The sequence below is a fragment of the Ammospiza caudacuta genome, chromosome 11, assembly GCF_027887145.1.
Source record: "Ammospiza caudacuta isolate bAmmCau1 chromosome 11, bAmmCau1.pri, whole genome shotgun sequence".
Lineage (NCBI taxonomy): Eukaryota > Metazoa > Chordata > Aves > Passeriformes > Passerellidae > Ammospiza > Ammospiza caudacuta.
Window position 1 is genome coordinate 17218011 of NC_080603.1, and position 24642 is coordinate 17242652.

General features: G+C 44.3%; 1 protein-coding gene across 3 annotated transcripts in view; it reads right to left on the reverse strand.

The window, feature by feature from the left end:
- The window catches only part of TP63 (tumor protein p63), an 83293-nt gene that overhangs the window by 33813 nt on the left and 24838 nt on the right, over positions 1 to 24642 (reverse strand). For all 3 annotated transcript variants that reach the window (XM_058812605.1, XM_058812604.1, XM_058812606.1), the window contains one exon: positions 12595 to 12849. In XM_058812605.1, the coding sequence (XP_058668588.1) occupies positions 12595 to 12849 (255 nt within the window). The remainder of the gene's footprint in view (positions 1 to 12594; positions 12850 to 24642) is intronic.

Sequence of the window (24642 nt, forward strand, 5' to 3'; positions counted from 1 at the left end):
GCATGCACTTTTCCTCTGAAAAGATTTTAGAGACACTGCATTCACAATGTCCACCTGAATCAGCCCAAATCAGTTCTCTCATCTCCTCAGCAAGGAATTCAGCCTGCTAGACGAGCAAAAAGATCTGACTAGCAGTTGCTACATTCCACTGACAACAAACCCCAGTCACACACAGTCCGCACCTTCAACACCCACATTAGCTACACGTGCAAACCAGAAATACAGCTGCATGTACATCTCTGGGGTTGTCTTACAAAAAAACCCCAAAACAATGCAGAGCTCAGTATGATGATGAGCACCATCAGCAATGATAAGAGAACCTCAGCATGGGAGCTTCTATTGCCAGCCTCACCACTCCAGCCACTCCTGAGTCATCTAACTGTTCTCTGCTGCCACAGGCCTTCAGAGGCATTTCAAATACACAATTAAAGGCAAGCAAATGAGCTCTGCAAGCTGCAAGAAGTTCATGCTCCATGCAGTTCCGACAGGACAAAGGGGATGGGAGATGGGAGTAGCTGGCAAGGAGCTCTGGATGGGAAGCTGCATTCCAGGGTCCAGGCAGGCAGCCTGGTAACTGAACCTCTGCACTGCCTTTGATCAGATGTATTACAGAACATCCTTCCACCAACAGTCCTCAGGGCGAGTACAGAAAAGCAGCGAACAGTTAGCGGATTTGCTCCAGGTCACAAAGCAAGCTCATCTCACAGCACCAAGATGAGGAGAGTTGTTTTTTTCCTCTTTTAAGAAAAAAAAAAAAAAGAAAGGAAAAACTGTTCTGTGCTCTGAAAGCAGCTAATCAGATTATTAAAGTGCTTAAAAGTTTAATGAAGAAATCAAGGCTATTAAGTAAACATTCAGCTTGATGTCTCTTTTCCTTCTTACCCACCCTTCCTCAATGCATTCAAAATCTCTTTTTGCTATGGTATAACATGTTTGAACAGGTACTGAGATACAAACAAGTCTTGGCCCCATCTCATACAGAATGGATTGGTTGCAGATGTTCTCCTGCAAGCTACATCTTGCCTCCTGCAAGAGCATTCATCTCAAAAACACATCATTTCACCTAGTTTGCCTGAAGCCAAAACTCAAAGGTTATTTAATTTTTAATATTTTTTTTATTAACTCTAACATACCTACAGCTGTGCAAGCAAAACCCCATCTGGTTTTTCAAGGCACAAAGAGGTGAGCAACTAAGTTTAGATAAAAGTAACAAAGTTGGGGCAGTCATCTTTCTGCTCACCTCTGCAGGAGCCAACAGCAAATGTCAGGGGTGCAATAAAACAAAAAACCTGCTATATTTCAGAGAACCCTGACATATTTCACTATCTTCCTAGGACAAGTCAGACATGAGCTCATACAGTGGCAGGTGAGTCAGTGACGAGTCAGACGAGCTCCTTAATTAAGCTTTAGGGGCAGATGATCCCTCGAAGGTGTAATCAGATTGGTATGGCCAGTGGAAAAAAAAAAAAAAAAAGAAAAACACTTTAAAAGGTTGAGTGAACTGCTACACCCTTGTTGAGCCATGCTGGAAAAGCTGAAGGCAGCAAAGCTGCCCTGAGACCCCAGCATGCAGGAATACCTGGCCACCACCCAGCAGCCAGCACCTGCCTGCGTGCTCAGTTCTGTCCCTCCAGGGATCAGAGAAATGCTGACTTCCCCAGCAAGCAGGTCAAACTGAGGTCACATTGTGGACATAGTGCCATCCCAGGGTCCAGTGTAAGGGGCACCCCAGGAGCTCCCCGCTCAGAGCAAGGGTTGCCAACAGCTCTGACCTGTGTGGTGGAGAGAGAAGAGGTCACAAGGCAGTCATTCCCAATCACTAACAGAATCAATCTTGGCTAGGTGATTTATCAACATTTAACATGCTACCAAGCCATCTTCCTTAAGCCCCATGAATTCTGTGTTTTGGAAGCTTCTCTGAAATAAGCTGCAAAACACGCATCAGAATACCGCTGCACTGAAACAAAACACCATTAAACAGATTGAGATCAGCAGGGTGACTAACAGCATCAGAGCATTTTTTTTTCTTGACACCAGACATGCAGCATGGAAATGGTTTTCTTCCAGCACGTGTCCCTGCAAATTCATCCTGGAACTCATCTCGCCCATGCAGCTGCTCTTCCTGTGCTGCAGTGCTCCCTCTGAGTGCCAGCAGCATCAGCACAACCCAGCTCTCCCCATCTTTATCTTGCACAGATCAGGCTGCTGAAAAACAAGCCCAGAAAGACAGACTCCAACCTCAAGAGGCATGGCAAAGGAAATGGGCAAAAATGACTCATCAGAGAAGTCAGCACACAAAGGGAATGCCAAATAAAGGTCAAATTTATGAATTCCCTGTAGAAACTGATCAGTCCACATGCTTTGTCTTCATCAAACTGTACAGAACTAATGATAACACTTCTGAAGATTTTCCTAAGGCCTCACCACTTTCTTTCTGACTACCAATACCATAAGAGGTTTTAGTAGGATATCTAGAAGGGCACAGACTCCCTGTTGTTGAAGTCATGTTTGCTCGTATGCCTACAAGAACTCACCAAGTATGGGTCTAAAAAAATGACTAAGAATGAGTTGTATGAGAGGTTTGCAGGAGAAGAGATGGGAGACAAGGAACTCATTGCAAAAGCAGCCACCACCCTGCTGATTAACAAAGCAGGATCATTCAGTGCTCAGACACTGGACTAACATCTCATGGGAAGACTCTTCTCTCCCACCCATGGCAGTGCTGATGCTCAAATGCAGACAGAGCAGATGCACTGCCTGCCCTGGCTCTGCAAACTCTTCAGGCTGGGCACCAAGCCCAGTGGCACTGCTCACATCCCTTCGCCATGGGAATCCCTTCCAGCCCTGCCTTTTAAGGGGGGGGGGGGTCCAAGGAGCTCTGGGTGAAGGTCAGATAGCAAACCTGAGCTCATTTTCCCCCACTGTAAGGTCAGGAGGGAGGCAGCTCCCAACCACAGCTCACACAGTTGAGCTAATGAGCCCTGACAAGTGGCAGGGTGAGTTTGTTAAGACTCAGCACCACAGCTAACACAGCACTGGTACAGCCCTGTGCTCTGCCTAGAGACAGGAACAGGCTTTCCCTCTAGCCACAGCCCCCAAATGGCCTGTGTGTCAGGAATTCTCACACCTGGCAGGCCCAGTGCTGGTAAAGCTCAGTATCTCAAGCAGGGGAAGCAATAACCCAAGCAGCAAATTTTAGCCTGAAGACATGTTTCAGTTGCCTCAAAAGCTAGTCAGTAGAAAGACTCTGATGTCCTGTAAACAAAGCAAAATAAGAGACATGAAAGGTAAAGCTAGTGATAGGGCACACACAGCAAGCAGCAGTGTCCAGTTGCCCCCCTCGGGCATCTCACATCAGGGGTTGAAGTGTTTTACAGCATGGGATCACAGTTCTGTATTTGAGGGTGGGTATGTGGAAAGGGGGAAGAGGGGGAGCAGAGGCAGAGGGAATGACTTGCACAATGTTACCCAGATCACATCTAAATCACAGGGCAGGAGTGGCTCCGAGGCTGGGCTGGGAGCCAAACACAGGCAGGGCTGCTCCTGAGCAGGGCACCTCCTCTCCAGGACATCATCTCCTCTCCCCAGGAGCAGAGCTTGGTGCACCTCAGGGCACCAGACAGGCAGGGAGGAGAGCCCCAAGGCAGCATGGCCATCATGGCTAATGGGGAAAACAACAGGGCCACAAAATGTAGACCCAAGTCCTTTCTCATTTGTTTAGGAAAGCCACGTCAGCCTACAGGTGCTGTTTTCCTGTTTCCTCTAGCACATTTTTCACCTTTCCACAAAGCTGAATTCAGATGGACTTCAGCAGATAACATGTATCAGCAGACCATAAAATACTGCTTCATATGAGACATGTAGTATTTTGCTCTGTTAAGAAAACTCTCACAGAACATATTTAAAAAGAAATAAAACAATACAAATGAGAGAGAAGTAGCACTCTCCTCCTACAGACAGCTCCACCAAGTTTTGTTTCAAAGTTTAAGTGTTATCTTGAACAACTGGAAATGGCAACTTTTTCATCAATACTCAGCTCTGTTTGCAAGAGGATCTAAGCTCTTACTTGGGCAGCTATCCTGCTGTGTTTACAATAACAAATCTGACACACCTGCACATAGCAAAACCTCATGAAAAGACTTCCATTGCATAATAAAGTTCATGCTCCTTCTATATAGAAGCCATCCCTACTCAGGACACTTCTTTTTAAAACAAAGTAGGAATTTCTTCACAGTATATGGCCTGCCAAGCACTGCAGCTAAACCCTCAGCACACAGAGCATCATCAATGCAACACACAGAGAATTATTCTCACTTCAGCACACCTCCAAACTGCTGTGTGCTCTGTGCAGAGTTGGCAGGCACATAATATCTATGACAAATGTGGTATTTCAGCCAACCTAAAGAAAGGAATGATTATCTCCAAGGGCAGTCTTTGTCTACACAGTGAACAATACCTCTTGCACCAGCCTCCCTGAAAAAATTTACCCAAAAGCAACTTATTCAACAGCCACTCAAATAGTTTTTGCACAACTTTTTTTTTTTTTTTGGTAGGGTTGAAATATCTTCTAACAGTGCTCAATTAGAAGTTTAGGTTATAGAGATCAATGGTATGGGGGAGACTGACAACTTATTAGGAAACCCTCCTTGCCCTGGAGCTGCTGCCTCCCTTCTGGGCCAGCAGCCGTGACCTTTGGAAAGGTAAGGAGGCAACTGTGCTGATGCCTCTCTCAGCTCTGCCAGGCTGCTTTGCATGCCTAGCACTTGTGAAATCCAGGAGAGCTCAGCAGCTTTTAACATGCCAGCCCAGAGGCAGTCCCCATGCTGAATGCTACAAAAACCAAAAAAAAACCCAAAAAACAAACAACAAAAACAATGACAAAAATAAAAAATCCCAAAAAGCCAACCAAACAAAGAAAAATCTACCAAAAAACCAAAGCATTAAAAAAAAAAAAAATCCACTCCAAAAACTGGTGGTTGGGAAACTTTGGCACTTCTGGGACCTCGGTTTCCCTTCTCTAAAATGGCGACTCCACTCCTGATTTGCCTACCAAGCAAAGGTGTTTGCTGATTAGGGAAGTAATGTTTGTGCAGCACTTTGAAGATTTAAAGTACTACATTAATCCTACATGTTGTTCTTAGTAGAAGCCAATTTTTAACTAAGAGGAGGAAAAAAAAAAAGAAAAGCTGATTTAAATAGTGACCCTCCCCTACTTCAAGATGTTCACTCATCTCCCAACATCAGCTATTCTTATCTGTAAATGTTTTTTTAACCCTTCCTTCTCACAGTTCTCAGAAACCACAAATCTCATTCAGCTTTTATTTGAAAAATGGCTTCTTTCCAGGCTGTGGCTGTTTCTTGTAAAGTTAATTCCTTTGGTAATACTGCTGGAGGCACATTGGTATGTTTGGTGTGTGTATGTACACTATATATTTTCCCCCTTTTCACACGGTGTTGTTTTTATATATGTGTAGTGAAAGATACCTAATCCAGGATTATGATTCTCTTTATTCCTTTCTCATGAAAGTAGGTGGGGCTTTTTTTGTGCAAGTTGCAATGATGAAAATTATGTTTAATTATGCTTTTTCCTCTCCACATAGACAAGAAAGTCTCCTTAAAAAAAAAAGTTTTTTGTGCCTAATTTTTCCCCTCTGAGTTTTCCTTCAAAAATAGCTAAAACCTTAAAACTAAAATTATGAAGAAGAAAAAATTTATGATGCCATCAAAACTAGAAATTGCTTGTACAAAACAGCAGAGGGATCTTCTGTCCCAGAGGGGGACACAACTCCTTCCCCATCCTCTGTTCTTATGCCTCATGGTTTTTCACTTGCAGATCTCAGGAGTAGTGTAGGATCCCTGGAATGAGCTCTAACTCATCTCCAGTTACAGTGGGAGGGAATCAGCCACAAACATTGCAACCAAGAAGCTAAATCCTAGTGGGGAGAGGAGGTCATTCACACCATCTGATGCTTTCTCCCAGCAGGACAGGCGTGCTGGGTGCCCCACACTGACTGTGCTGTTTGAAGATCACACTCAAAACAGGAAAGTCAAATTTTCAGTTCCCAGTGCTGACAAGTACCAGTTCATACACTAAGTAAATAACTTCCCTCCTCATTGCATGGGGTACAAACTGTCCCTCACAGCACAGTCCTGCACCACAGTTCAGCTCTGTCACCATGGAGGGCACTGGTCAAACAGCATAGAGCAAAACTCCTGCTCACACAGAGAGGCTACACTGCCTTAGTAGGATTTACAAAACAATCCGGGACATAAAAAAGCAGGAAAAAAAAAGCAAAACAGCATACACCACAAGGCATTTTCTAGAAACTGCTTCAAAGGTCTGTACAGCTACTTGTAAGGAGTAACAGAAGATAACTGGTAATAAAAACAAAATATACATGACAAAGATATTATGGGGAAAAAACACAATTACAGTCTAATGGGAACCTAATGCACTGAGATCTCATTTTACTCAAGCATAAAAACCCAAACAGAAGCCAGCAGTCCCCTCCTGACTGGTTCTCACAGGTGAACTGGTTCTTCCCAGCTTTGTGAGCTTGAAAACACCTCCCTGCCGTGAGAAAGGCACCTCCTTCAAAGACAATAAGCCTGGCTCCTCTCTTTCCAGGTTGATGACCTAGGACAAGTTACTTATGCCTGAGCAGCCTTGGTGTTAGGCCCTGTAATGTAACACAGAGGGAAACACACCTCAGGAGCTCCTCAAGCAAGAAAACACAAATGCCACCTCTCCCTGCATGGTGACAAATGACACCTGCCCTGGGCCAAGAGCCCACACGTGCTGCAAGCAGCCTCTTGAGGCAGGCACAGCTGCTGAGAGCTTAAAGAAGCCAAATCTGAGCCACGTGCCCAAGCACAGCAGCTCTGCTGATCTGCCACGAAGGCCTCGGCTCCCAACACTGCCGATCCGCCGTGAAGGCCTCGGCTCCCAACACTGCACCAGCCTGCAGCACCTGCATCCCAAACTGCAACCCATTCTCTCATCTGCTGCCTTCTCCTTCCAGGTGGCTTCTTCCCCTTTGAATTGCACCATCTTTGCCCTTCCTCTCTGCCATAACAAGTGAGGCTATCACTAGTGAAATAAACATTTCCGGGGAACCTACTGGGCTGCAGACACTTACTCCCAGCGCGGCCCACGGGTGCCCAGTCTGTCTGCGCGGGGAGGGCTGCAAACCCCTGGACAAATGCATCTCACAAGGATCCTCCTCAACTGCCCTGTGCAAACAAGCACAGCCTACACCCCTGCTGACCAGGAGCCTCTGAGGAGAGGCAAACCCAAAATCCTCCTACAAGGCCATGTTCAACCCCTCTCTCCCAACAGCTTTAAACACAACATTAAAGGTGAAACTGGAAAGCTCAAATGACACTGACCAACACCACCAAGCAATCACAAAGCTAAGATTCCACAGGAGCACTCAGCACAGCGTTCAGGTATATTCAATGAGACAGTCACCAGTCCTTAAAAAAGGTTTTCATTTATGATACTGAGAGACAATCCACAGTCAGGACATACTGGACATGACCAGAGTTACTGAAATGATGCACTATTTGAACAGATTATTTAAGAGAACACTGAACACATAATTTGGAACTGTTGAGTCAAGGCAACGTACACCTCTAATTGCCCTCTCACTGCTTCACTATGCTTATGCACAGTCTTCTAATTCATTTTATAGGGACTAGCAAAAAATATCCCAAATTTAACTATGTGGATCAGAACACAGAATGTATTTAAACTAAAAATGGAATGAGTCAATCTGAAATAGAAATACTGAGATAGCCCAGCCAAGGAATCTGTTCTCTCAACCACAAAAACCTGTTATTGCTTGTGTGGACTAATTTAAGTACATTCTTTTCAGCTTCCTTAAAATGCAGCTTTTCCAAATTCACTAACCCCAGCCAGCACAATCCACTTAGTTGCTTTCATGCATGTCACACACACTATTATCCAGCTTTGCTAGCAAAGAAAGTTTGAAATCTGAGCATTTTCTGATGGTTGAAGGTACAGCTGAATTTACTGAGAACAGGAAAACCAGTGAGCCTGCCTGGAACGTGGATTGCAGCTTTGGAGAGCTCCATGTTTCATAACAAACCCTGAAAGGACCAACCCAGCTCAGCTCCAACCTACTGCAGGGCATGAGAATAAACTGCTAAACTCAGGTATTGCCAACACCTGAATTATGCAAGTCTTGCAGGGCTTGGTGTCTTTCTTCAGCAGAATCAAAAATTTGCAAATAAATTTCAGTTTTCATTTAAAAACTTAAAGCAATTTCTGCCTTCTTGTGATTATCAGGAAAAGTTTTAAAATATTTAGCAGATGCACCCTAAAGGCCCAAAAACCTGGGAGAGAATAAGAAGAACCTGTTTGTCTTTTAAAAAAGAGTCTCATGACTTATATGGCGGTATCTTGCTTTTGGGGATGGGTGGATCAGATTCATTTTTTGATAGCTTGCATTTGGCAGTAATGTTAACTTTTACTTACCTTGACATACAACTCTAATTTTTACTTTCCTACTACTATCATGCTTTCCCCCATTTAACAGGTTCTCCTAGTGGCAGGTGGTTGCCAAATATTTTTTAGGGGGAAAAGGGAGTGCAGCTGTTTATTTATTTGAGCTCCAGGTGGGGAAGATCGGCATGCAACTTCCACAAAGCAAAAATTGGAGGTGGCACACTTTTGAAATGCCTTGTTTTCTTCTGCTGCAGAAACAGGAGGAGATACTGCAATGCATGGGCATATGGGAATTCTCCCACAATAAATGAGACACTATTCTGCTAAAGTTCTTAGTTCACCCAATTCAGAGGGCTTCTCCCTCAACCTCCAAAATCTACTTTGTCTCATCTTTACAAACAATCACTGCTTGTTCCTTTGCAGCATGGTTTTCAAGAAGGTTTTGTTGTATGAGGGGGCATGCAAGAAACTTTGTTCAATTTAGACTATAAAGGCTTTTGTTTTCAAACACTTCAATAGAGTTTAAATTGTTAAAGATTTTCCTTCTGAAAAGGCTGATTAACCTGCTTATATCCTTACGTTCTGAGGTCATTAATTAAAAAAATAATCAAGGATGCTTATAAAGTCCTCTGCAATCCAATCTCAATTTGTCATCATTAATTAGATCAACATTGCATACAAATGAGACCTAACCTGATTAGACAGCATGTTTTACTGGAATTCCTACTGACGGTCATGAAAGACTTCAGAGAGAAAATCTGCAATATTTTCAAAGTGAACTGCTCATACATATGGAATCACCCTGTCATCTAGCATCAGCTAGTGTTTCTCTTTTTAATTTTTGGCCTTTTTTTCTTTCTCCCCCCCCACTTTAATTAGGAGCCCATCACACCCCTGAGCAGAGAAGCTGTCACACTCATCTCCCTCCCAGCCTATAGTACACAAATACTGCTGATTTTGCAAAGGGTGTCCACTGTCCTAGGACAATAAACCTACCCTTCGGCAGAATCTGGAGAAGAAAAAACAATACCAAAAAGTTTTAAGAAAGAAATTATTCCAGGTCTGTTTCCAGAAACATAGCATTTAAATAACCACCAAGTACACTCTCTACTTTCCCCCACCTCCCACAGAATTAACCTTGGGTTCTAAATGCACAAAGTGGCTTAGAAACCTGAAGCACCTTCACAGGTCTCCAATCATGCCATGAAAGCAGCTCTTGCTTTTTGGAGAAATAATCCATTCCTCTTACCCAGCTCACTGCCTTCACTCCCATAACCTAATCTGACATGACTCAGCCCAGAAGATCAGAGGAGCTCTGCTGCAGCACATTGTCAGCCAGGAGAGCTGATCCTCTGCCAGGCACCACCAACCCCTTTTCCCAGGACAAGGTGGGTCAGACTGGCTCATCCCCTCCACAAAAGGGGAAAGTGGAACACAATGGACTTCCTTACTCAATATTGTTATCTGGGGAACTCCAAGAGGGAAAATGGGGAAGAAAAATAGAAAAACTAAACCAAACAAACAAAGAAACAAGGCTTTCAAGTTTTAGACTCTTAATAAGGGTGGGGCCATCAAGTAATTACACTTTTAATAGGTCACTGCAGTGGAAGAAACTCTTCCAGTTGGGTAAGTTCCTAATCCATCATTAAAAAAAGACGACAGGCATTAATCAAAGTGTATGAAGTCACATGGGGGGGGAGCAACTCCAAGAACTTGCTCTTGCTGAGAGGATGGGGCAATCACTCCTGCTTTCATCAACATTTCATGCGTGTTTCCACACTTCTCAGGACGACAGTGGGAAGCAGAGCCTTCACGTCCTTCCCCACCCACCCCACTGATAAAGCTGTCGAACGCAGATTACCAACTGCTCCAGAGCTCATGTGAAATGAGTTGGTGGATTAATTAGCAGAAGGGCAGAGCTCTGAAGATGGATAGATGCTCCACTTCACAAGGTGCATTGATTGAAGGTCCCCAGCCAGCACCACAGGACTGTCATAATCCACTGTGAATGTACAGCTCACTGCCAGCTCCTGCACGAGCAGCTACATCTGGGTCACTTGGCTCAGTGCAGGGACGGGACACCTGGACACACTCCCTCCTCCCTAATCAGACAGCTGTTTAAGAGCCCATTCCTTTAGTAAAATACATGGACTTGGACCTGAACAGACTTGCAACATGCATGGGGAACACACCTTCATCTGCTGGTCCACATCAGGGCAATGAAAAAGTAAGGAAGGCTAAATGAGCCTTTCCCCAGGCTATACACATCTGATGACTGCAGTCACCAAACAGTAATTTAATTTCTTTTTCAAAATCAGCATGTAATCTGAGCTTTGACCACTACCAAATCTACACTGAAATTCAGCCCTCACTTCCACCCCAAAATGCCACTATCACTGAGGTGAAACATCTCATTTAAGCTTGCTAGTAGCTCTCTTGCCTTCATCTCTGCTGGAGCAACCTACTACATACGTTCAAACCTCATTTCAAAAGACTGCTTTTCGTAGTTGAAAGGACAGCATCAAACACTCTAGCTCCTTGCAGCTGCGTTAGATAATTCTTTGTACCATACGTATCAAAAGAGAACGTCTTTTCATATCTCCTTCAAAGGACCCTCTCCAGAACAGCTAGCAAAAATCCAAGCCAGCATTTTCTTGCCCTGAGAAATGCAAAGTAGAACTGACCAAGAGTTTCCTTACCTAAAGGGAATTGAAAATAAATATTGTGTGTAGTGTAATAGGAGAAGCAAGGACATAGAAACAAGTGCGAAGTACAGCACAGCATCACTACCCAGGCTGATGAGTAAAAAAAAATGCAACTTCAACCTCACTTAGAAATACCTCACGCTTTTATGCATAAACAAATGAAAATCTATTTGTGACTGGACCTATCACATTTTAACCTCACCTAACATGATTTTCTGAACAACGTCATTAGTGTCAGTTCTAGACAAATTTTACCAGAAAAGGCTTTTAAAATGTAAGGGACATAACCTTATAGTGATCTGTGGTTATATGGCATCTTTTTCCACATGAGAGCACAAGGGCTCTGCTGCTTTGCTGGCAGCAGTAGCTGGGAGGGTTTTTTAGTTGCATTTGCAGCTAGATTGTATCTCAGATCAAAGAAGTTCCTCAGATTAAAAAGAAAAATAAAAAAGCCACACTATTTTAATGCTCTTAGCTTTCGGTAAAAAGTCTCTTTTTTTGGTTAAAAAAAAATTAAATCCTTGCTTTTATTCAGATAGCGTGGGGCAGGACATTATTCACTGCACCTTCTCCAAGTGCCAGCAGGAGAGGAAGGCAAATATTGAACATCTTTAAGATAGCAATATTATCCATTGTAAACATCTCTGCTCTAGAGCCCTAAGCCACAACAGCTGGACTTTCAGCTCCAGCAGTGCTGTGTCCTGAGCTGTGAAGTATCTAGAGATTGAACAATCAAGCCAGCGCCACCAAGGATCAAGAGCTGGGCTTCAGGCTTCAAGCTTCTGCCTTTTTTTTGTTAAGAAAAAAAGTGTTCTGAGAGCAAAGCATTAAATAAAAAACCCAAAACACCAAACCAACAACAAAACAATCCCACTCCCTTCAACAAAACCCCAAACAACACACAGGGCAGACCCAAGCTGGGGACACACTGGGGTTCCCATACCAGCTGCAAGAGGAGAAGGACACAGAAAATGACAGCCTCACAGTCCTGACGCTGAGCAAGGAGCACCACCTCCACCCTGCTGGCACAGCCCTGCATGCCAAACCTCACACAAACCCATGGATGTTGGGGAAAGCCAAGGGAAGCACTGAGGCAATGCTAATGCCCACCTCAGGTTTTACTCCAGTGCTCCTGCTAGGCCCAAAAAGGGAGCCACTCGTTCATCACGCATGATCTCTACATGACTGGTTTTCTGCAAGGCATTTTAGTCTCCTGGGATTTAGTGGTATTACTGAGGGTTAAATTCCCACCACACCCTCTCAGAGCAACCAAGATAAATGTCTCCCTTCTGTGTGACACATCACGCCCTGCAGAGCACTCTGGTCACTTTGCTCTTGCACAAGCCTGGGTATATATTACACGATAAAGTCACTACGGGCAGGGGGACCAAAGGCAGCAAAGGGATGCTGTGTCCTTACCGTCCATGTGGCTGACTTTGCTGTGCTGGACTGTTGAAATGATACATCGAAGCTGTGAGGTCCTGGGTAGTCTGTGTTGGAAGGGATGGCTGGCGAGGGAGAGAGGGCATCAAAAGTGGAGCTGGGCTGGGCATAGGGCGAGGGGGCCGTGACGCTGTTCTGCGCGTGCTCCGTGTTGTACGGGCTGGTGGAGGAAGAGCCATTCTGGATCTGCTGGTCCATGCTGTTCAGGAGCCCCAGGTTCGTGTACTGTGGCTGCAGGCAGGAAGATGCACAGAAATGTTAGAGGAGTTGCATCAGCACGGGCTGGCCAGACATGGCACAGCCTCCACCATGGAGGATGCACGGCATCATCTCAGCACCACAGCTTGTGTCACACCAGGAGGGAGATTTGCAAAGGATATCCCCCACTTGACATTGGTGACTGAAACAGAAAGGAGCACAGCTCCTCAGTCACACACTGGATCAACAGCAGAGCTGGGAAAATAGCCTGTGCATAACCAGGAGGTGATTTGCAGGGCAGAAAGCCATCACAAAGAGGCAGGGTGTCTACATCTAGCAACACAATCAGATCTTTTCAAAGGTACTGCTGAAACCTGACAAAAGTCAGCAGGTCCCCTATACAATGCAACTTGTACAAGGCTACACCACCTTCAACAGTCTGATGCCCTACACAAAGGCTATGGACCTGATCCCACTATACAGGATGACATCAGGACCTCTGACTCAGGTGGTAACTGTGCTGAATAGTGACTCACTGGAAAAATTAGTTAGGTGCCACTATCTGCACCTTGCACTCAACTCCCAGTGACCAGTCACAGAGGGTGGTGGAGAATTAAAGTTCTCATCAAGTAGAATGGAAACAGCATAGAAGGCTTCTTCTCTTAAGAAGTATCAGTTGTACAGTTAAGTAGTAGTTAAGTGCTACTTAGCACTTTAAAAGCTTTCAAGTACAAACAATATATGAAACAACCAGAAGACATCAAAACTGCAAACCTCTAAGAATAGAGTACAGAAAGGGCAAAGGTTAGATTAAGGAGAAGTTAACACAAAAAATACATCTAACACCCTAAATTCAATGTGTAGCCGTGGTCCCCCATATCAAAGAGAGGGGAACACAGTTTAGAGGAAGGTGAGAAGAATAAGAAAATCCTTTTAATGCCATCCTGTAATGTGACAGTAGATAGTCTTTTATCCAGCCTGAAAAGTTATGAGAAGAAAGGTGGAACTCGGCATGATAGAAGGTGACAAATTCCTAGACAACATGGAAAAACAGCAAATGCAAAAGTAATTTTCATGTTATCTTAAAAGAGGAGCTGTGGAATAAGCAAACATCTTGAGCAGAATTTTGGCTTAAACACACAGTTATTCTTCATAAAGGACTTATGCTTCACAAAATCCACAAATAAACATGGATTTTTTTTGCCACAAAAATGTCACAATACTAAAAACCTAAGTTCAAAAAGGCAGGAGACAACTTCTGCTTGAGAAAAATCCATCAAAACAAGTGTATCTGATTTAAAAATTCTGAACTACCAACACCTGGAAGCTGGGAAAGTATTCTGGAGAAAGCTACACAACCGCCACACAGTTTTAATCCTCTGAAGGACTCGCCTTAGTGACAGGGCAGCAGGCAAGTGGGATTCAGTCAGATACACAGGGATGAGGCTGTGAACCCAGTGGGTGTCCCAAGGGCACTAACTGTGCCCATCTCAGGGCAAGCAGCATCACAAAGGTTTATGGTGCCCACTCCCAGCAGCTCTGGGCTCAGCCAAGAACATGCAGCAATAAAGGTACCTGGTTCTGCTGTTAACTGCTGACACAGCAGAGGGAACTCTGGCTTTTTCTCTCATCCAAGGCTACAAGCAGCTCATGTCCCTCAACACCCTATAGCTCCAGTCCCACCCACAGTGATCAAGCTCAGCTATCTGTCAGTATTTCAGCTACTCTGCTCACAACTTCCCTCATCTTTCCAACAGTTATTCTTCTTATCAGCCACAAAGCAAGGCTCCCTGAGTCAGAGCACCAACCACAAGATCCATAACAAAAAGCTTTCTCAATACTGGGAAACCCAGTAGCCCTACTGAAGCTTTGAGTAGCACAACACTCCTCCAAAGACCTGGAAGGGAAGGGCACAACCTATCTGCTGAGCTCTCTTGGGAACTTTGGATAAGCCCTTTAATATCCAGCTTTACCAGTCACTTCAGCCTTTCACAGAGGAAAACAGGATGGTCCCTTTGCAAGGATGAAGTGTCTTCCACGTGAACAAAGACTTCACACTCTCATCTGTACATCTAGAATGGACATAGAGAAATTTAAACCACCCAATGCAGCTCTTCCTTAGGTTTTTGTTTCATTAGAACAAGCTAATATTTTACGGGGGTTTTATTAAACACCCAAGATAAGGCTGGTGCTCTGGGGTCTTCAGTGAGGCACATGGGACCTTCCAGAGACGGATCAGCTCACAGGAGCTGTGCTGTGAAGGTCTGGTTGGGGGGAACAGCACAGAAAACTTCATTTTGGAAGCTGGGATAGGCTGCAGAGAGAAGGGAGAGCTGGTGAGCAGGTTCCCTCCCTCGTTCTGTCGGTAACTTGCTATGTCCTTGGGCAAGGCACCTCTCCTCCCCCTCCACCCTCACCCTACTGCAGGCAGCAAGGTCTGCAGGGCAGGGATTGCTCCTCACCCTGTAAAAAGCCCTGCACTTAATGGGCCTCCTTTGTCTCAGGCCTGCAGGCAGCTCAGTAATAAAAGCAATTACATATTGAGTCCTAATCCTGGGTGAACCAGTGACTCAGGTTAGTCATTTGCCCTCCTTGCCTCAGTTTCCCCCTCTGGAGCAGTGTGGATGTTATTAGTGCCCAGCACCCCTGTTAGATGGGAGAGCTGGTACTTAATTGGATTCAGAGCTAAACAGTTGATGGGGGAGAGAGCAATCCAGACTGGTTCTTCTTCTCCAAAAGGAGATTGCAGCTTTGGCAACACAGATGACAGTTATGTCTCATCTCCTGCAGGCTATTCACTCAACCAAGACCTATTTAACGGACTTTAGGTACACGTCTTCCCTCGAGGCTAATTCCATATGGAAAGAGCCAGAATTCTGATGTGCTGTACCCGGAAGAGTCTTTTACCTTATCAATGATTTTGCATTTAATCAAAAAAACAACCTTCCTGCCCCAGAATATCCTAGTGAAACCTGAAGACTTCTCAAAAATATACAAGTATCATTCAATTGTTTCATTCCTCACAGAGATTATAATCAGACACACTCCCTAACCAGCAAATGATGAGAAGACAGCTGTGATGAAAACAGTCTCCTACACCAGCTCAGACACACAGACAGCAGAACAATAGTGTTTCAGCTTTCACTTAAAAACTATTTCTCTAATCCCAGGCCACTTAAGCTAATGGGGAAAGATGGCCAAACAAGCGGTCAGTGTTAACAGGACTGCACAGCCTGGAGATGCTGAAGGTGCTGCCTGGGATCCAATTAAACAAAAATAATAAAATAAGTGCCCCATTAAAATGTAAGATATCCTTCAGATATTCCAAGATCCTTTTCATTACTTTCAGTCCAGGGACCATCTGTCTAAATGTTATCGGCGGAGCAGCCATTCCAGTGCATTTATACACTCACATGCCACAGCCGAATGCCGTGTCCCCATTTGCTCTTTAAATAACTATTAATCTCCTTGCACTTATCCTCATGCTGACACAAGCAGCTGTTGGACTCCCCTTCTGCTGCTCCGAGTCCCCGCCAGCCTTTCACCTTCCCTGGCCCCTGTGTCCCCTCCCCAGGCAGGTGCTCCATCCCTGTGACAAAGCCACCAGGTTTGCATAGCCCGGCACTAAGCCCGGTCTCCCAGCTCTGCCCCAAGGCAGGCGTGGAGTTGTTTGCGCTCAAGGGGTCAACACCTGAACTGCCTGCAAGGTTTTGGAGGAATCTGATAAGGCTTGGGGAGGCACACGCCTTCTGACAACAGGACAATTAGAGGGGCAGCAGGCCCGGGGAAGGCACACGCAGGAATTCACCCCCCTGGCCCCTGGAGTGGGAGAACAAAGAGAGGCTGCAGACTGTCTGCAAGGTATTGCCCCTCCGGAGGGGGCTGCAGGGCGTGTGTTTGCACACACACCACTTCCTTTCACCAGTCACAGAAAGGAACACAACAGCATTTCATCTAGAAATTAATTCTTGGCAGGTTGGGAGCACAGAATTTAACACACGCTCATATTTTTCAGTCATTTTAAATGACTGAAACGTAGCCTGACCACCAATTCCTGATATAAAGAGAAAACTATTTGGTGGAAAGAAATGAATTGCATATAAAGCTGAAAGAATGGATTATCTAATATTCAGTGCCTTTGTTTGCTATTTTGTTCCCTCCACCAAGTTTCTGAAACTATTAATATCACTGAACCATTATAAAAACCTTCAGGTGAGTCTAATAGCAAATAATTAGAGAGCTACAATTAGATCTCAGACCATGTATTTTGGAACATCATCTCAGAATGCATCTTGAACTACCAGTTTCGCTTCCTACATCCCATCAGCTTCACTTTCGGGTTCTCATGCTAACTCATGCTTGCGGGTTAGGAGAAACATGGCTCTGCAGGAGGGGCTGCTGAATTAAAACCAGACTGGAAACTGGCGATGGTTTAAGCACGGTTGTGCTGCCGGGAGGGTGGATGTCCCCAGGGAGCACGGGGGAACAGCAGGGGACAGCAGAGCCAGCGGCTCCGGGGCGCTTGCCAGCAGAGGGCAATGCAAATGCTCCAGCACGGCACTGCCCGAGCAGGGGAAGATGCCCCAGCCCACCCAAACCCTTCTCTCACCCTGCCCTGCAAGCAAGAACCCAGCCCTGGCTCTCCAGCCTAAAGCCCATTGTGTAAATTAATAAGGTTGTGAGAAAGATCTGCAAAAAGACCCTCCGTTCGAAAGGAAGTAACTAGTGCAAGTCATGAAAAGCTCTGAAGGGGACTTCCACGCCAAAAAAATCCCCTAAAATACACAGCTCCAGCTATTAACTACCCAGTTAGCAGCATTTCACAGAGTTTTGAGGGTTTCTCCACTTGAGAAAACAGACGAAAAGTTACCACCTTCAGGTGTAGAACACCTAGATGCCTCCACCCCTATCAAAACCCTTCTCCCCAATACCAAAAGATCAAGCATTACCATACACACCTACTGACTGTATTTTAATTCTCACCACTGGGTCTATCTACACACCTCAAGAACAGTGTCCAACTACCCAAAAGCCTTGCAAAACACCTGGTGCTTATTCTCCAAAGATAGGAGGTGATGAAACTAATAAACTTCCTTAGTTATTACCAACAAGAAGATTTGCACAGCACTTAGGACATCCTGTGCTTTGTCCTTAACCACACCACAATGATGCACTAGGGCCAACTCTTGTAGGACTGGTAAGCAACTTACAGCAATACTGCTGTGCTGGCCCAGGGAAACATTCAGATTCCCGCTGGACAACAGCTATCTTAAAAGCAGCAGGATAAATATTTCCTATCCAAATCAGATTACAGACACCTCAAATATATCCAGATTCAAATCCACTAAGTTTTCAAACCTTCCTAGCAAAGGATTTTAGTAGGTGGAAATAAGTCCCTTAAGCTCAACAGAAGGGCTTCTATCACAATTATTAACCAAGATATTGCTGACTGCCAGCTGCTGTGATGGCAGCTGATACAATACCCAATGTCAGCACTCTGCTTGTGCCATGGCAGAGCAGTGCCAAGAAATAAAGGGCTCCACCCATGGCCCTCAGCTAAGATCAGGGCTGAAGCAGACAGCTCACTCATCGCAATGAAAGCTGTGATTTGCTTTGCCTCTCCAGTCTGTTTTCTCACACAAAAAAACCTCAACCAAACAAAAAACCAACCAGAAAACAAATTAAAAAAAAAAAAAAGAGGGAGACAAAGACTGAAAATTTTCAAACTCAGTTTGGACACTGCTCTGGTCCCCTTCAAACAATGAGGGGAAGAAAGGGAAGAAATGCACAGCTCATTTCAACACTGGCTTAGCCACACTCCCTCCAGCTCCAGTTCTAAAATGGAAATAAATCCTGTGGGTCTATTTTGCAGAGGCTTTTCCACAGAGCTACTGTGGAACTGAGTACACCAAGCACTTAGAAACCCTCAGATAAAATGATAATGTGCACCATACACTCAATGTGAAAAGCAAGGGGACAAATAACTTTGGTTGAACCAAAGATACCAACAGTTATCAAGATAGGTTTCTGGGCACTATACTAGAACAAATCAATCTGATTTGAGTAATCCCACTCTTGGGTCATTGCTTTTTCCAGGAAGAGAGGAGGCTATTTCCCATCCCAGTAGTATAACAAGTTCCCAGTGCAATGGAGGGCATTGAATTAAAAGAAGCCCTGGAGTCAATCACTCTGGATATCAGACCTGCTGCAGCACAACCAAACAGCCTCTCCTCAGCTCAATCCCACCTGTAAGCAGGGAGCACAAATATTTCTGCATATTTCCTCCTATACTATTAAGAAGGTAATCTATTTGAGATCTGCAGGGCTGTGCAATATGTACAACCACCATAATTTAAAGAAACTAAATTCAAGAATAGTAAAGAAAAAAAAATTCTTCTTCCAAGAAGAACAAAAACCCAAACCCCATGAGTGACACACACAATCCTTCTGCACAGGTATTTCATGTTAAGTAGTTAGATAAACCTAGGAGTTGCCTGGACAGCTTCCAACACCACCTAAACACATAGGAAAGCTTAAGGAAGATGCTCCATTTCAACCAGCTGGTGAGGAGAAAAAAACAAACCAAACCCAGCCCCCCACAACTACTCTCTTCCCCTCAAAAAACCCACCATTAAATGACCAACTCAATCACACCACTATGTTTCAAGCTTAAAAACTTGACTGCTCTGCCCACTTTACCAGAGCATTCCTTCTGTCCCAGCCATCTCCAATATCCTTGTGGCCCATTTGGTGAACAATACACCACAGAAGCTGAACAGGAGAAATCAGTGCACAGCAAATACACACAGAATCACACTTGAAAAACAATCTGGCTTGTACACAGGAGGAGGCAGAAGAGCCTGTGCCATTTTCACTGGGATGAGCTATTCCAGCAGGCACACAGTGCCACATCTACACACCTCAGGTTCACAGAAGCAGCACAATTTCAAGAGCCATACCCTGTACGGCTGCAGGTCACATTTCACTGAGCCACAGGACTGTTGAATGCAGCAGAACTTCATGTTCGAGTCCACATATGCAAGTATTTGTGGGCTCAGAGAACGAGACAAATGAACAAAAAGTAACGTGAGGGCGAGTTCCTTTCCACCCACAAGGGCTGTAAGCTTTGGAGCTGTCCTGTTCCCCCCAGCCATAATAGTTTTCTGTTTTAGCTAAACTTTGAGTTTTGCCCCTTGGTTAATTAATTTTGTTTTTCAGCCAGGAGCAGGGTGTCTTTTAAAACAAGTACAGCCCAAAGCCTGTAATTCCTGACTCCTACCACCTGCCACAGGTTCACTTAAGAGACCTTGTCTAATTCAAGGATTATCAGAGTGACAGTGCATCCCACTCCACAGAAATATTAAGGCTGGTCACACTACACTGTGTAAGTACTTCTAAATATTTTCCAGTGCACATAAAAATAAAACCCCTGATTTCCCTAGAGCAGCATTTAAGGCTCTTAAAAAAATTTCTAAATCGGGCTCTTGAAAAAAGTTCTACTTGCATAGAAAGCTACAGTGTTTCTGAAAGTAATTTTAGGGTTTTTAGACTATAAAGCTTTATAAAAACAAAAAGTCCCTTTCATAAACATAAACCACTTTCATTAGAGTATCTCGGCTATGCTCAGTTATTTTGAAAATTCAGACAGTTTAAAACAGGAAAGTCCAAGACCCACCCCCGCTGCACACAGTCATTTCTTGACCCTGAGCTCGTGCTCAGTAATTTATTTGACATGTAATTTGAAAACATACCAACAAAAAAGAGAAGGCAGTAAAAAAAAAAGTAAATCATACAATATCATCTCTATGAAACACATGAAATCACAAGACATTACAACTCCATGATCTTAAAAGAAATTGATTAATAACCCAAACACTCAGCTTCCTAAAACTGAAAGAGAAGCCAAGAGTTTCCTACATTCTTCTATTACCAGCTGGACAACACAACATCAACAAAGATCTGAAGAGCCATAAAGCACAGACAAATAGGAAAAGCACCCCCTTGTGCTCCCAGGAGATGTAAATATAACTCAAGACAAAGACCTGCATCAGAAAAAAATGCCAAGATCTTGGCAAGGCTTTTTTTGCCTGATTTCAGTGGCTGAGAACAACTGTGAGATCCTAGCTCAGACAGCTGCCCAGAAATCCTATGTGCTGAGTTTGTACAGCAATGCTGAAAAGTTGGATAAAAAAATAAAAACTTTAAACATTAAGAGGGACCAATTAAAATACAAATGGGGAGGTGGGGAGGAGAAGCAGGGGCTGGAGAGGAAAACTCCAGTAGTTGATTAAAGCTGCCTTGTTTCTAAAGCTCTTTACTGGACAGTAACCATTGATATTATCAGTCATCTCAGACATGCAGCATTTTATTGTGTTGAGAGGGCAGCTTAGGCTGGACAGGATATCTGTGCGTCATCCACAGTGAAAGGCTGCAGGCACAGTAACCACCAAAGTATGGCCAAAGGGCACAAGGACAGTGAATAACCAGAGTCAGATTAGAACCAGGAATTGAAGTTAGCTCCCAAATTCATCATTATGCTCAATAAAATCCAAATGCATCATCTTTTAGACATGAAATAAAATACTCCAGCTAGGTAGCATTTTAGTCAGAACAAGAAATTCAGATAATCTGCAAGTTAAATAAGTCAAGCAGTTAAACACACAGGAACAAAAAAAGAGAAAAAGAAAAAAGAAAAAAAAAAAGCCACACACATAAACCCCCCACGCCCACTCTTTGAAGCATGGTGCAACTATGGAATATAAGAATTCATAAGAAGAGTTATAGGAGGGCAAAGGGCAGATCAAAACAAGTTAGAGCAAGCAGAGGAAAAGGGTTACACTGCAGAATCAGAGTCCTTATAGGTAAAAGGAAGATCTAGTGGATTTTTTAATGTATTTGGCCATTGCTTCTGTCCAAATCAAGCAAGAAAACTCTTGCATGGTGACCCCAAAAGCCTGGACACAAAACAGCAGACTGAAAAGCTTTCAAGGTTGAGGGGGGAGTCAAGAGGACTGGATGCCAAATTTGGATTAGATTCCAACTGCAGAGAACAAAAGGAGGCAGGGCTTTGCCTTCCAACACTAGTTTTTGTAGCAAAGCAGCTCCTGGGCTGCACCAAGCTGGCATTGCCTGAGCCCAAGGATCTGTTGGGGTTCAGTACAGCAGGATACACACAGCCAGGAGACCTGTATCAGCAACAGCTTCACATCACTACTGCAGCTTACTCAGAGGTGAGCAGGAACTTTATGTGGTGTTTTCCAAAGATGCCAGGCTGTGCATACACGAAACACAAAAGCTGTCTTTGAGAGAGGGGGTGTGAGTGCACACAGACACAACATCCATGCAAAGGCACTGCCTCTTTCACAGTGGCTTCACTCCATCAGCTTTATAAACATCAAGAATATTTTCCCCAAGTATTGCATCACTTTGCCACATATGCTGCACATGCAGGATTTCCAATGGGCTCTCTGCCATGGGGCTTCCAATGTCTAACAGCAAAACTAAACTCAGTTTTCAGCACTTCCCTCCCTGTCCAATACTACTGACTGCACCAAGCACCAGGACACACGGTGCCGTGGTCATTTATGCAAGGCACAGCTTCAGAGATTTCCATTTGAGATATTCAGATGCACAAACCTTTCCCTGTGCATAGAGAAAGCTGTTCCAGATTTCTGAGTAATAATATACCTACTAATTTCCATCAGACACCACATTAAACTCCCTACCCCCCCCAACTTGAACATTCACAATTCCTTTCAGACACAAAACACAGTGGACTGACCAAGGCTCATCTCAACTTTGGAAACAGAAAACTACTGCATGATACTGAAGTGGCAAAGTCCTGGTGACACCTAGCCAGGGTACATTCTAGTTTCCTTTAAAAGAACTTCTTGCATACTTTCCTGCTGCTGAAAGAAAGTGGAGGGAGATTTACTCATCTATTCAGTTCTAGTCAATCACCACCAGCACTCCTGAGGAGCCAATCCTTTGACTATGGATGAAATGCAGAACAGAACTGCAGCAGTGAGAAATCACAGTAAAGGCTTGCAGAGGCTACTGAGAATCTCAGACATAACTTAAATCTGCAGAATCCAAATTTTACAGAGCACTTAGAAATTTTTTTTTGTGCCATCGCTCTCCAAAAAATACTTTTGTGATTCCCAAAGACCCCATGACATTACCTAAAAAAGCTAAAACAAACAAGCAAAATTATTAAATACACTTTTCAGTCATTTCCCATCAGCAGAGATCCAGTTGCTGACTCAACACTTCTGCTGGCATCCACCTATTCCCATTGTTCTGTTCCCCTTGGCTCCCGAGGCGCTGTGCTCCAGCCCTGTGCATCATCCCCTGACACAGCTGGACCAGGGCTCTGCAGCACAGACATTTCTGCCTCAGCAGCACAGCCCAGGAGCCCAGCACCTCCTCCCCTCTCCCCATAGCTGGCAAGATTCTGTGTATTTACTTCCTAGATGTGGATTAAAACTGAAAGATTCATATCTGCTGAGACACAATCCATCCCTTTCATTCCCAGACACTACCCCACCATAAAATATTTCCCCTTCCCTCCCTAAGCTGGGCGTCTCCTCCCACTTTCTTGCCCTTCGTTAAAACATTCATCCTCTTGCCATCTTGAGGAAGTTGGACTAGTCTCAAATTTCACCAGGTCCCCTTGTACACCACTTCCCAAAGTCCTTGGGGGGAAGTTTAATCCGGATCCAAACTCTGGAATTGATCCCAAGAGGCTGCTGGGCTCCAATCAATGCATTAATTTTCAAGCGTGCTCAGCCTTGCCACTCGGGTCCACTTCCAGAGTGAGCGGACGACTGAGCACAAGCCCAGAAATACATCACACCTCAAGCCATCCACTCAAGATAGAACACACACATCCTGGTTAAAACTCTGCTCCTTTAGCTGTTCCACTAAGACCCCAAGTGAAACAGCAGTGGCAAGAGATTTGCAAAAATACAAGATATCACTGAGCACACTTGGATCAATTCCCAGGTGACTCAATTCTAGTACAAATTAAAAAAAAAAAAAACCAACAGGCACCAAAAAAAAAAATTTTAAAAAATTAAAAAGGCAAACATTCAACCAACCAAAAAGCTGCCCTGGACATCTTCCATGGTTTTTGTTGCTTGCTTGTACATCAAGCTAATAACAATGGCCAGTAATTTCAAATAAAATCACCAAATTTAAATTCAAGTTTCCAAAGAGGCATTTGCCAATGCCAAGGACCTAAACCTTTCCAGGGTCTTATCTGAGATTTACTGAACAGTTATTTCTTATTGGGTTTACTCCTTCTATTAGCAGCCTTACAGAAGTAAAACCCCAATCCCCCTGCTCTTTGCTCCTTGGCCCAGCAGCTAAGCTAACCCTGGAGAGGCTCTCATAGGCCCTCCTTTAGAAGAGAGCCAAGATTCTCACCCAGGACCTAGTGTGCTTACATGAAATAGTGCAGAGAAACAGGGGTGAACCTTTCTTGCCAGTAACTCACAGCCAAATCATCAACTGCAAAGCCTTGTATGTTCTGGGCTGCTATACAGAAAGCTTTATGTCATGGTCTGCTCCTACAGCTCTTTAATCCATCTGACAATTACAGCCTCTTCGCCCAGCACAGCAAAGTTCTGATGGGAAGCTCTGGGAGACTGAAAACGGGAAGATTTCTCAGAAATAATTTAGTACTGTAACTGAAGAAAACAAAACAAAACAGGGAGATTTTTAAGAACAGCAAGTTTATTCATTGGAGAGACCCACCCGCATGCCTGACCATGGCTGAGCTCGCGTGTCACACTAAAGATCACTGCCTTGGAGAGCTGACAGGGG